Source organism: Oncorhynchus mykiss, chromosome 13 (genome assembly GCF_057628025.1).
Source record: "Oncorhynchus mykiss isolate SJ-2025 chromosome 13, ASM5762802v1, whole genome shotgun sequence".
Lineage (NCBI taxonomy): Eukaryota > Metazoa > Chordata > Actinopteri > Salmoniformes > Salmonidae > Oncorhynchus > Oncorhynchus mykiss.
In genome coordinates, this window is record NC_143034.1 from 68,240,017 (window position 1) to 68,252,204 (window position 12,188).

At 46.7% G+C, this 12,188-nt stretch overlaps 1 protein-coding gene across 2 annotated transcripts in view; it reads left to right on the forward strand.

Moving 5' to 3' along the window:
- Positions 1-12,188, forward strand: part of abca3b (ATP binding cassette subfamily A member 3b) — an 84,693-nt gene that overhangs the window by 65,074 nt on the left and 7,431 nt on the right. For both annotated transcript variants that reach the window (XM_090197342.1, XM_090197343.1), the window contains exons 18-27: positions 4,073-4,271; positions 4,500-4,806; positions 5,031-5,304; positions 6,438-6,642; positions 6,904-7,123; positions 7,638-7,796; positions 8,357-8,529; positions 8,852-8,986; positions 9,734-9,928; positions 10,354-10,541. In XM_090197342.1, coding sequence (XP_090053468.1) covers positions 4,073-4,271; positions 4,500-4,806; positions 5,031-5,304; positions 6,438-6,642; positions 6,904-7,123; positions 7,638-7,796; positions 8,357-8,529; positions 8,852-8,986; positions 9,734-9,928; positions 10,354-10,541 — 2,055 coding nt within the window. The remainder of the gene's footprint in view (positions 1-4,072; positions 4,272-4,499; positions 4,807-5,030; positions 5,305-6,437; positions 6,643-6,903; positions 7,124-7,637; positions 7,797-8,356; positions 8,530-8,851; positions 8,987-9,733; positions 9,929-10,353; positions 10,542-12,188) is intronic.

Sequence of the window (12,188 nt, forward strand, 5' to 3'; positions counted from 1 at the left end):
CACAACCACACACACACACACACACACACACACACACACCTGTGGCGGTCGATGGCGTTTAAAATGGAGGATGATTTGTGTCATGCGCATGGCCTTAATTCTATTACAGCATATTGGATAACTGTCTTTCATATTCCATTCAACCAGCTCAGTGTAACATCGATATGCTTAGGCTACTACATGATACTCACATGTTCCCTATACCCATCATGAGGTTGCTACAACCTAGCCTGTGAATGAAAGTTTACAACGTCGGTGCACACAGGTCGAGAGAAACATTTGAAGTGACAGACAGTGACACATGCAATACCGCCTTGCACAGTCTTGCCTGCGTCTAGCTGATCTAGGGTGTAATCATTAGTCTAACAGTGGCAAATGAGAGTTTCTATTGGACAAATTCAGGAATGTTTATCCCTGTTTCGTTCCGTGTGCTTCCGTTTAAGAAATGTTTTTCAACAGAATCCGTGGAATGAATTCACCCCTGATCACTAATGAACATTTGTTTCATAGCAGCCATGTTAAATTCCTTCTCACATCTATGCTCTCTCCTCCTCTCACCTTTTTCCCTTCGCTTGTGGACTTCTTCAATGCACAACACATTAGATGTATGTGACCAGGCGAAGAAACCTTTCCAAGCCAAACCATATCATAACCACTAAAGCCTACATCGTTGTCACCATATTAGCTAAAGTAACGTCCTAGTCAACATAGCTAATAGAAATAACAGGTTACTAAACCCGCTACAATCATGCAGTAACGTTAGTGTGCAGTCAGTAAAGTCAGTTTAGCAGTTACACCGGCAGACCCCGGTGGCAATACATTAGTAAAATTAAAAGCTGACCTTGACTTGGAAGAGTTCCAGTGTTGTGTTGGACAGTCATAGCCAGCTAGCTAACATGGCATCCATCTGTTTGAGGAGGGGGTTTGAGTAGGCTAAACTAGCTAGCTGCATTTGCTAGCTAAGTAAGTGAAACTGAAAGTTTAAAAAAAAGACAATCTTTATCTTGCTTCTCTTTCATTTTGGAAGAAATGTTAACTGTTCACCTATTGTCTTTATCTTTCTTTGAGTCAACTACTCACCACATTTGGTGCACTGCAGTGCTAGCTAGCTGTAGCTTATGCTTTCAGTACTGAATTCATTCTCTGTTCCTTTGATTTTGTGGACAACATGTCAGTTCATGCTGCCAGAGCTCTGATAGATTGGAGGACGTCCCCCGGAAGTTGTCATAATTACTGTGTAAGTCTATGGAAGTGGTGAGAACCATGTTGAAGTCAATGTACCCAGAGGAGGACGGAAGCTAGCTGTCCTCCTGCTATGCCATGGTGCTACCCTACAGAGTGTTGTTGAGGCTATTGTAGACCTTCACTGCAAAAAAGTGTGTTTTAATCAATGATTTGGTGACGTGAATATATTTTGTATAGTTTTATCTAAAAATATAACTTTTTATACATTTGTATTTTTCTGAGGAGGATGGTCCTCCCCTTCCTCCTCTGAAGAGCCTCCACTGACACACACACACACACACACACACTTATTGCCTTCTCATCTTCTGCTCAATTACTATGCATCACCAACCAGCCAGCTGTCTTCAGCTTACATCTGAGCAATTATTTCTGCCTGTGTTTAAAGCCTCTTTGTGTGTGTGTGTGTGTGTGTGTGTGTGTGTGTTTTTAAGCATATTTTAATGTGTGAGTGTGTGTTTTTTTTTTGGGGGGGGGGGGGGTGAGCTGAGCATACATACATGTCTTTTGTGTTACTGTCTGGTAGGATAGTTTGTTTGCTTGCACGTGTTCTTGTGGGCACGTGTTTTTTCAGTAGAACACGGCTGTGAAGGCTCTAAACAGGATATAGCAATTACCTCCAAAAAATCTCATTTCAGGCGTCATTATTTTTACATCACAATGTGGGTCTATCAGTGAGTGTCTCCATCATTCCCCGTATACAAAAGCCTCATTAGTCCTTAATTTTCAGCTCCACTAAAAGCCACCATCTTAACACGTGTTCAGTCTGTACACACTGATACATACATGTACTGTATCTAAAGGTGTAACACCATCTCCATTAGTCTTATCATTAGGGTTCATTTTCAACTCCTCTAAAAGCCACTATCTTAACACGTGTTCAGTCTGTACATACCCTGGCTATTACATACAGCCTCTTTCCATTACCAATTTCATTCAGCTTTATTCCCACCCAGCTCTATGAAGGGGTGGACCATCTACATTAGTCCTGTCATTTCAGTTTCAGTTCAAATATACTGAAAGCCACCTAATTTAACACCTGTTCCTACCTTGGCCAAGTCATTTCCGCTTCTTTTCATCTTACTACATATGCAGTCTCTTGGTCATTATCAATTTCATACAGCTACAGCAGAGGCCCGAGTCCATTTTCACACCCTGGATAGGGGTCTCGTTGATCACTTATAGAACTGTTAGATGTAGCTCTTTGAGGGGAGTGCTGTCTGTGTCAGGCGTTGTGGGAGTGGAGATTGGCTGGCTGAAATGATCATTCATTTGTAAAGGACAGAAATGGCGTTCTGGCTATTGTGGTTGTCCAAGCTCCTGTCCATCCCCTCAGAGTGAGAAGACGAGAGAGTTAGCAGGGCTGGAATGACATAAAATGCTCACCATCACCAGTAACACAAACACACTCCCACTTATTAAGTACTCTCCGATGAGCTCCTTTGTTTGGTGTACAATAGACCCCGGGGTGTGTTCCTGAGTTCTGTGAAGAGATTTCAATATCCGTCTGATTCACACAGAGTGCTCTCTCCATAAGCCACTTCCGGAACACAAAGATTCATCCAATAATGAATGAATATGTTTCATGTCTATAAATACATTTGTACAGTCTAAAACGGTCAAGATGTCATACAGTACAAAGAAAGGTTCCTACGTTCCTCCGGACCACCTGACATGATTAGGATCAATGGATCTCGAACTAAAGTTTCCTGGTCAGGACACATGGTCTGGAAAAACTCAGCATAGTTAATTGAATTTACAGATGAATTGAATTGTCATAATCTAATACTAGGTATCTAACTACTGTAAATTGTATATTTCCTTATGTTGTCCTGATAAAGCTCCGTTCAGTAGGGAAGCTCAGTTAAATTGTTATTGTTATTGTTATTGTTAAGTAAGTTCATCCCTGTCTACTATCAGACTAGAGAAGTCCACTAAGTAGTATTGGTCCCTGTGTACTGTCAGACTAGAGAAGTCCACTAAGTTGTATTGGTCCCTGTGTACTGTCATTCTAGAGAAGTCCACTAAGTTGTATTGGTCCCTGTGTACTGTCAGACTAGAGAAGTCCACTAAGTTGTATTGGTCCCTGTGTACTGTCAGACTAGAGAAGTCCACTAAGTTGTATTGGTCCCTGTGTACTGTCAGACTAGAGAAGTCCACTAAGTTGTATTGGTCCCTGTGTACTGTCATTCTAGAGAAGTCCACTAAGTTGTATTGGTCCCTGTGTACTGTCAGACTAGAGAAGTCCACTAAGTTGTATTGGTCCCTGTGTACTGTCAGACTAGAGAAGTCCACTAAGTTGTATTGGTCCCTGTGTACTGTCAGACTAGAGAAGTCCACTAAGTTGTATTGGTCCCTGTGTACTGTCAAACTAGAGAAGTCCACTAAGTTGTATTGGTCCCTGTGTACTGTCAGTCTAGAGAAGTCCACTAAGTTGTATTGGTCCCTGTGTACTGTCATTCTAGAGAAGTCCACTAAGTTGTATTGGTCCCTGTGTACTGTCAGACTAGAGAAGTCCACTAAGTTGTATTGGTCCCTGTGTACTGTCAGACTAGAGAAGTCCACTAAGTTGTATTGGTCCCTGTGTACTGTCAGACTAGAGAAGTCCACTAAGTTGTATTGGTCCCTGTGTACTGTCAGACTAGAGAAGTCCACTAAGTTGTATTCATCCCTGTGTACTGTCAGTCTAGAGAAGTGTACTTTTTAAAATGTTTATTTCCTTATGTGAGTCCTCAGAGTGGTGAAGTTGTTGGTCTCTAGCCTGGACATCCAGGGTTTGGGTTAGATACACTGCTACTGTACTAAGCTGTACATTCTTGTGTATTTCCAGAGTCGGGAAGCTGGTGGATTCTAGCCTGGACATCCAGGCCATCCAGCTGCCCCCGCTGCAGTACCAACACGAGAGACGCTCCCACGACTGGACCATGGACGACACCAGCAGCTACAGCGGCATGACGGACGTCACCGACTTCACTGACAGCGGCACGCTCATCTCCGAGGACTGCTCCAACATCAAGCTCAACACCGGGGTGAGAGAGGAGAGTTTTTGTGTGTGGGTTCAGACAGGAAGTGAGCTAAATGTCAATATAGAAGGTTGCCTGTACACATCTTCTCTTTCTGTCATTAATATGGTTTATTAGTAGGAAGGTTTAGGAGCTTACAAAATATAGGAACATACTGTATTAAATCAGAGGTGATATGGAAATAATCTCTTGCTCTTCTCTCTCTCCTGTCTGTCTTCCCACCCTCCTCTCCAGACCAGACTGTACATGCAGCAGTTCTATGCCATGTTCCTGAAGCGGGCGCTCTATAGCTGGAGGAACTGGAAGGTGATTGTAGCCCAGTTCCTGGTGCCCCTGGTGTTCACCGTGCTGGCCCTGGTGGTGGCAAAGACCTTCCCCGGGCGCCACGACTCACCGCAGCTGAGGCTGGCACTGGGCCGCTATGGCCCCACCACCGTGCCCGTGGCCCTGGAGCCCGGCAAGGGACCGCTGGCAATCGCCCTGGCACAGGTGTATTCTTCACAATTGGCAGCCCAGCAAGCCCAGGACGTCAATATTAGGGGTAAGCGTGTCAGCATGTTGGAAGAGATCACAGGATCACAGTACCACATAATAACTAGTTATTTGAGATGAAAGGTGATTTGTAGATCAGTGATTCTGTGCAGTTGTCTGCAATGTAGTGAATCTCAAACACGCATGGTGGAAGCTGCTTTAGACCATAGAGATGCAGACATGGAAAAAGCTTGTCTTTACTGATCCACCCTATCCCCTGCTTCTTCTCCTCAGACTTCACGGAGTACGTGCTCACCAAGACCGAGGAGGAGGGTGGGGCATTCAACGAGCGCTGCGTGGTGGGTGCATCATTCAGAGGCGGCACGGGGAAGTTTGCCGAGGTCACGGCCTACTTCAATAACCAGGGCTACCACACGGCCGCTACAGCCCTGATGATGGTGGACAACACCCTGTTCAAAATGCTGGCCGGGCCCAACGCATCGATTATGACGGGAAACATGCCCATGCCCCGCAACGTCTCCGAGAGCGCCCAGAGTCAGCTGACAGAGTGAGTGGGGAGTATGGCAGGGATGGAGGGGGGAGTGAGGGATGGTGGTATGGATGTGGAGAGGGTGTTATGAAAAGAGGAGAGGGGATAGTAAAGGAAGGGAAAATGGATGAAAAAATAGGAGAGAAGGAGAAGAGGGTATGGAAGGAACACAGGTGTTATCTTGAACACATTTGAGAAGAGGAGTGAATGTTTAGTTGAGCCACTCTGACTCAGTTCATAACTTCCTTATTGTTGTTAGATAGAAGTTGACTTTTCCATCAACCACCTTGTTTTGGGTCCTTATTCTGGCCTATCCTTTAAACACCTGCGGTCAACACATCTGTTACAGCCACTAAACCCCAATTAAACCAGGGTACTTCCCAAATGGCAACCTATTCCTTACAGAGTGCACTACTTTTCACCAGGGCCCATAGGGCTCTGGTCAAAAGTAGTACACTATGTAGGGAATAGGGTGCCATTTGGGATGGATGCGCATTCAGTCAATGACCTCCCGGCCCTGCTGGATGGCTGGCTGGATCGATGGGGAAGCAACAGAGGCTGTTAAGTTAGAGTCTGAGGGGGAGATATTGACCAACACCATTCATCAGGAGGTGTTTTTTAGAGGTGAGAGGATGGAGAGGGAGTGGTTCGGTCAGGGAAGGTATATTGATGGGAGGAAGGATAGAGTGAAAGAAGGATGAGAGGATAGAGGTCTGGTGAAGATGTTCTCCTGGCTATCAGGATATTTATTGTTTCATAATACTCCATCTCTTCCTCTCCCTCCTTTTCCCCTCTGCCTGCCGACCTCACCACTCAATACATAATCTGCCTCCCTTACTTTTCTTTCTTTGTTTCTGTGACTCCTCCCAGCTCCACGCCCTTCTTTATTTTCCTCATGACTCTTTTTCAAAATGTTTTACCCTCCTCTCTTCCGTCTCTCTCTTCCGTCTCTCTCTTCCGTCTCTCTCTTCCGTCTCTCTATACCGTCTCGCTCGCTCTCTCTCGTCTCTCTCTTCCGTCTCTCTTCCGTCTCGCTCACTCTCTCTCTTCCGTCTCTCTCTCTCTCTCTCAATTCAATGGAAAGTTTAGGGACTGTTTAAATAATAAATAGTAACCCCCCCTCTCTCTCACTACTTCCCTCCTCGACACAGAGGTCAGACAGGCTTTGCCATCGCCATCAACCTGATGTATGGCATGGCATCCCTGTCCAGTACCTTCGCCCTGCTCCTGGTCACAGAGCGTTCACTCAAGTCCAAGCACGTACAGCAGGTCAGCGGCGTTTACCTCTCCAACTTCTGGTTCTCTGCACTGCTCTGGGACCTGGTCAACTTCTTCCTGCCCTGCATGCTCATGCTGGTCAGTATACCATCTGGATTTACTTAAAGGCCCAATGCAGCTGTTTTTTATTTTAATATCAAGTCATTTCTGGGTAACAATTAAGTACCTTACTGTGATTGTTTTCAATGAAAATTGTCAAAAAGAAACAAAATACGTTTCTTAGCATGAGCAATTTCTGAAGCAAGAATGTTGCTAGGACTGTCTGTTAATGGTGTGGGTGGGGAGGGTAAAACTGAAAACTAGCTGCTATCCAAACAGTGTTTCACTCCCTCCCAACAGGTGGTGTTCCGGGCGTTTGGGGTCAAGGCCTTCGTAGCAGACAACCACCTGGTTGATGTGTTATTACTCCTGCTGCTATATGGCTGGGCCGTCATCCCCCTCATGTACCTGCTCAGCTTCCTGTTCTCCACCGCTGCCACCGCCTACACCCGCCTCACCATCTTCAACATCATCAGCGGCACCGCCACCTTCCTCACCGTCACCATCATGACCATCCCAGGTGAGAGCCAGGGCCAGGATACTAGCATTTCACACCATCGTGCCGACCCAAACCAAACTGTGCCGGCTCTGATATTTTCAGGATGGTCCAGCAACTGTGGGGATGCGTAGCCAGTACAGCTTGGCCCAGTTTGGTTCTGAGGTGTGAAAAGCCCTTAGGTGTACTGGAACACTGGACCTGTTGGCAGCTCAGAGACTACACTTCTAACTACATGGGGAATCATTAAGATTTGGCGATTTAGAGCCTGTTTCTCTGCTAGTAAAAAGAACGACCCCCTAGGCTGGCAAAATATGCTGTGGAAATACATTTGATGAATTTCCCTTACCTTGATTCTCTCATCTCATTTCCTCTCCTCCTTTCCCTCCTCTCCTCCTCCTGTTTCCCCTTCTCTCCCCTCCTTCCCATCCCCTCCTCCTCCTGTTTCCCCTTCTCTCCTCTCCTTCCCATCCTCTCCTCCTCCTGTTTCCCCTTCTCTCCTCCTCCTCCTGTTTCCCCTCCTCTCTCCCCCTCCCAGAGCTATATCTACAGGACCTGTCTCGTAACCTGGACAAGGTGTTCCTGCTCTTCCCTAACTACTGCCTGGGCATGTCCTTCAGCCAGTTCTACCAGAACTACCAGTTCATCACCTTCTGCACCCCCAACCCCGTGACCATGGCCTTCTGCCGTGCCTTCAGTGAGTAGTGTACGGTGTTCTCCTACAGCAGGGAGACAGCAGCCGTAGCTGTATCACAGTGTCCATCGTTCAGTAGGAATACCTATTGCTTCTTTGGGAAGGGGGTGGGGACCAAAAATGTAGAAGATTATTTTATGGGACAATATACAAATGTTATTGAGAAAGAAAATGTTATTGCGTTAATAAATATATGTTGGTTCTCTTAATTTTGATAGAGATACAAATATAATGAGTGAAAGGTTGTTTGTCAATATATTTTTTTAAACAGATTTTAAGGTTGATGTTAGATTCAGGGTTGGGTCACCAGAATAAAAAAAAATAATAAAATGGGTATCCTGAAATGCTGGGGGAAAATAAAGGGGTCTCTGCTGAACAAGTTTTAATACCACTGTGTTACATGATATGTAATGGTAGTAATATTGTGATGATGATCACAATAATGTTGATGAGAATGATTCTGACTATGACGATGGTAAAGAGGATAATGAAGAGCCTGTCATGCTATTTTCTAGTTAACCTTTCGTAGCACTGACTGGTCTTGTTGCTCCTCCCTCTTCCAGACATCACGTACCAGGAGAACTACTTCTCCATGTCGGAGCCGGGGGTGGGGCGTTTCCTGGTGGCCCTGTCCCTGCAGGGTGTAGTCTTCATCACCCTCCTCTTCATCATCGAGATGCAGTGTGTCAAAACCCTCCGCCGCTTCCTCACCCACCTCGCCAGCAGACGTAAACAGGTTAGAAGGGGAGGGGCCAGAGAGTTGACTATAGGGTGCTACCTCATGCCCCGGGTGGGCGGTGTTTTCAGAAAATGTGCCTACCTGATGCCCTGAGCGAGATTAAACTAATGCCCCATTTGTTTATATAGGGCTGTAGTCAAGAGCAAATTATACTCCTCTTTTAAGAATTTCAGATTTCTGAAAAACTGGTAAAATTTTGGTGTGGTTGGGTACTTGTCAAAATTCAACATTACTGTGCCCTGCTGTAATTTCTTACAGCTGTATTATGCCAATAGTATAAAAAGACCTCATCGATAATGACAGTCAGTATGTCTCCTAGTTGCCTCTGATGGGGGATGCGGCCCTACTGCCGGAGGACAGGGACGTAGCGGAGGAGAGGAAGAGGGTTCTGGAGTGTCAGCCCATAGTAGAATCTATGGTGGGGAGCCCACTCATTCTGCAGGACCTCAGCAAGGTACAGCAATCTGTCTGTTAGTCTGGTCTCCCTCCCAGAGGCATCCAATAGTGGTGAGGGCCTCCCTCCCTCCCTCCCTCCCTCCCTCCAGTTCTACAGCAGTGACCTCCCTCCCTCCCTCCCTCCAGTTCTACAGCAGTGATCTCCCTCCCTCCCTCCCTCCCTCCAGTTCTACAGCAGTGATCTCCCTCCCTCCCTCCAGTTCTACAGCAGTGATCTCCCTCCCTCCCTCCCTCCCTCCCTCCCTCCCTCCAGTTCTACAGCAGTGATCTCCCTCCCTCCCTCCCTCCAGTTCTACAGCAGTGATCTCCCTCCCTCCCTCCCTCCAGTTCTACAGCAATGATCTCCCTCCCTCCAGTTCTACAGCAGTGATCTCCCTCCAGTTCTACAGCAGTGATCTCCCTCCCTCCCTCCCTCCAGTTCTACAGCAGTGATCTCCCTCCCTCCCTCCCTCCCTCCAGTTCTACAGCAGTGATCTCCCTCCCTCCCTCCCTCCAGTTCTACAGCAGTGATCTCCCTCCCTCCCTCCCTCCAGTTCTACAGCAGTGATCTCCCTCCCTCCCTCCCTCCCTCCCTCCCTCCCTCCCTCCCTCCCTCCCTCCCTCCCTCCCTCCCTCCCTCCCTCCCTCCCTCCAGTTCTACAGCAGTGATCTCCCTCCCTCCCTCCCTCCAGTTCTACAGCAGTGATCTCCCTCCCTCCCTCCCTCCCTCCAGTTCTACAGCAGTGATCTCCCTCCCCCCCTCCAGGTATACAGCAGTGGAGAAACAGTACTGGCGGTAGACAGACTCTCTCTAGCAGTGGGGAAAGGAGAGTGTTTTGGCCTGCTGGGTTTCAATGGAGCAGGGAAGACCACCACCTTCAAGATGCTCACCGGGGACGAGACTGTCACCTCTGGCGATGCCTACATTGACGGCTACAGCATTCTGAGGGATGTCAAGAAGGTTGGAGAGAGAGAGGAAAACATGTTATTTATTTTTTTAAATAAAACGTTTTTTTAATGTCACATACACAGGATAGGTGCAGTGAAATGTGTTGTTTGACAGGGTCATCCATAGTACGGCATCCCTGGAGCAAATTAAGGTTAACTACCTTGCTCAAGGGCACATCGGCAGATTTTTCACCTTGTCGGCTCGGGTATACTCAAACCTCTAAGCTACCTGCTGCCCTTACTTAAAAGTTAATTAGGGCACACCGTAGCAAAGCAGAAAACAAAAACTAGCATTTCTTATTTAATGCGTACAGATAGGACCTTCTTAATTAGGGACTGTTTTCTTATGCTTTGTGCCTCCTGAACACCAACCAGTTCTAATATACTATGAAACAAAATCACCTTGCATGACACCACCCTCTCTCCCGTGTGTCGTAGGTACAGCAGCGGATTGGCTATTGCCCGCAGTTCGACGCTGTCCTGGATCACATGACAGGAAGAGAAACGCTGAGCATGTATGCTAGGCTCCGGGGGATACCAGAGAAATACGTGTCAGGCTGCGTGGAGAACGTGCTACGATCCTTACTACTGGAGCCCCATGCTGACAAACTGTGCCGCAGCTACAGGTAAGCAGTGAGGGGGGAGGGGCTGTGTGTTTGTGTTGGTTTGGGGGTGGGGGACAGTGTGTAGGTGTGTTGGGGTGGGGGACAGTGTGTGTGTGTGTTGGGGTGGGGTACAGTGGGTGGGTGTGTTGGGGTGGGGGACAGTGGGTGGGTGTGTTGGTTTGGGGGTGGGGAACAGTGTGTGTGTGTTGGTTTGGGGGTGGGGGACAGTGTGTGGGTGTTTTGGTGTGGGAGTGGGGGACAGTGTGTGTAGTGTGTTGATTTGGGAGTGACAGTGTGTGTGGGGGTGTTAGTTTGGGGGTGGGGGACAGTGTGTGGGTGTGTTGGTTTGGGGGTGGGGGACAGTGTGTGGGTGTGTTGGTTTGGGGGTGGGGGACAGTGTGTGGGTGTGTTGGTTTGGGGGTGGGGGACAGTGTGTGGGTGTGTTAGTTTGGGAGTGGGGGACAGTGTGTGTTGGTTTGGGAGTGGGGGACAGTGTGTGTTGGTTTGGGAGTGGGGGACAGTGTGTGTGTGTGTGTTGGGGTGGGGGACAGGTGTTAATCTGGTGTGTTTGTAGGGCACTTGCAGGTCACAGAGCTCTTTTCTTGCTATTTTTGTTGTGCTCCTTCTGTCTAGAGACATATCTTGTCCTATAGTGTACACTACTCCTTCTCTCTCTAGAGACATATCTTGTCCTATAGTGTATATTACTCCTTCTCTCTCTAGAGACATATCTTGTCCTATAGTGTATATTACTCCTTCTCTCTCTAGAGACATATCTTGTCCTATAGTGTATACTACTCCTTCTCTCTCTAGAGACATATCTTGTCCTATAGTGTACACTACTCCTTCTCTCTCTAGAGACATATCTTGTCCTATAGTGTACATTACTCCTTCTCTCTCTAGAGACATATTTTGTCCTATAGTGTACACTACTCCTTCTCTCTCTAGAGACATATCTTGTCCTATAGTGTACACTACTCCTTCTCTCTCTAGAGACATATCTTGTCCTATAGTGTACATTACTCCTTCTCTCTCTAGAGACATATTTTGTCCTATAGTGTACACTACTCCTTCTCTCTCTAGAGACATATCTTGTCCTATAGTGTACACTACTCCTTCTCTCTCTAGAGACATATCTTGTCCTATAGTGTACATTACTCCTTCTCTCTCTAGAGACATATCTTGTCCTATAGTGTACACTACTCCTTCTCTCTCTAGAGACATATCTTGTCCTATAGTGTACACTACTCCTTCTCTCTCTAGAGACATATCTTGTCCTATAGTGTACACTACTCCTTCTCTCTCTAGAGACATACAGTGGGGCAAAAAAGTATTTAGTCAGCCGCAAATTGTGCAAGTTCTGCCACTTAAAAAGATGAGAGAGGCCTGTAATTTTCATCATTGGTACACTTCAACTATGACAGACAAAATTAGAAAACAAATCCAGAGAATCACATTGTAGGATTTTTTTATGAATTTATTTGCAAATTATGGTGGAAAATAAGTATTTGGTCACCTACAAACAAGCAAGATTTCTGGCTCTCACAGACCTGTAACTTCTTCTTTAAAAGGCTCCTCTGTCCTCTACTCGTTACCTGTATTAATGGCACTTGTTTGAACTTGTTATCAGTATAAAAGACACCTGTCCACAACCTCACAGTCACACTC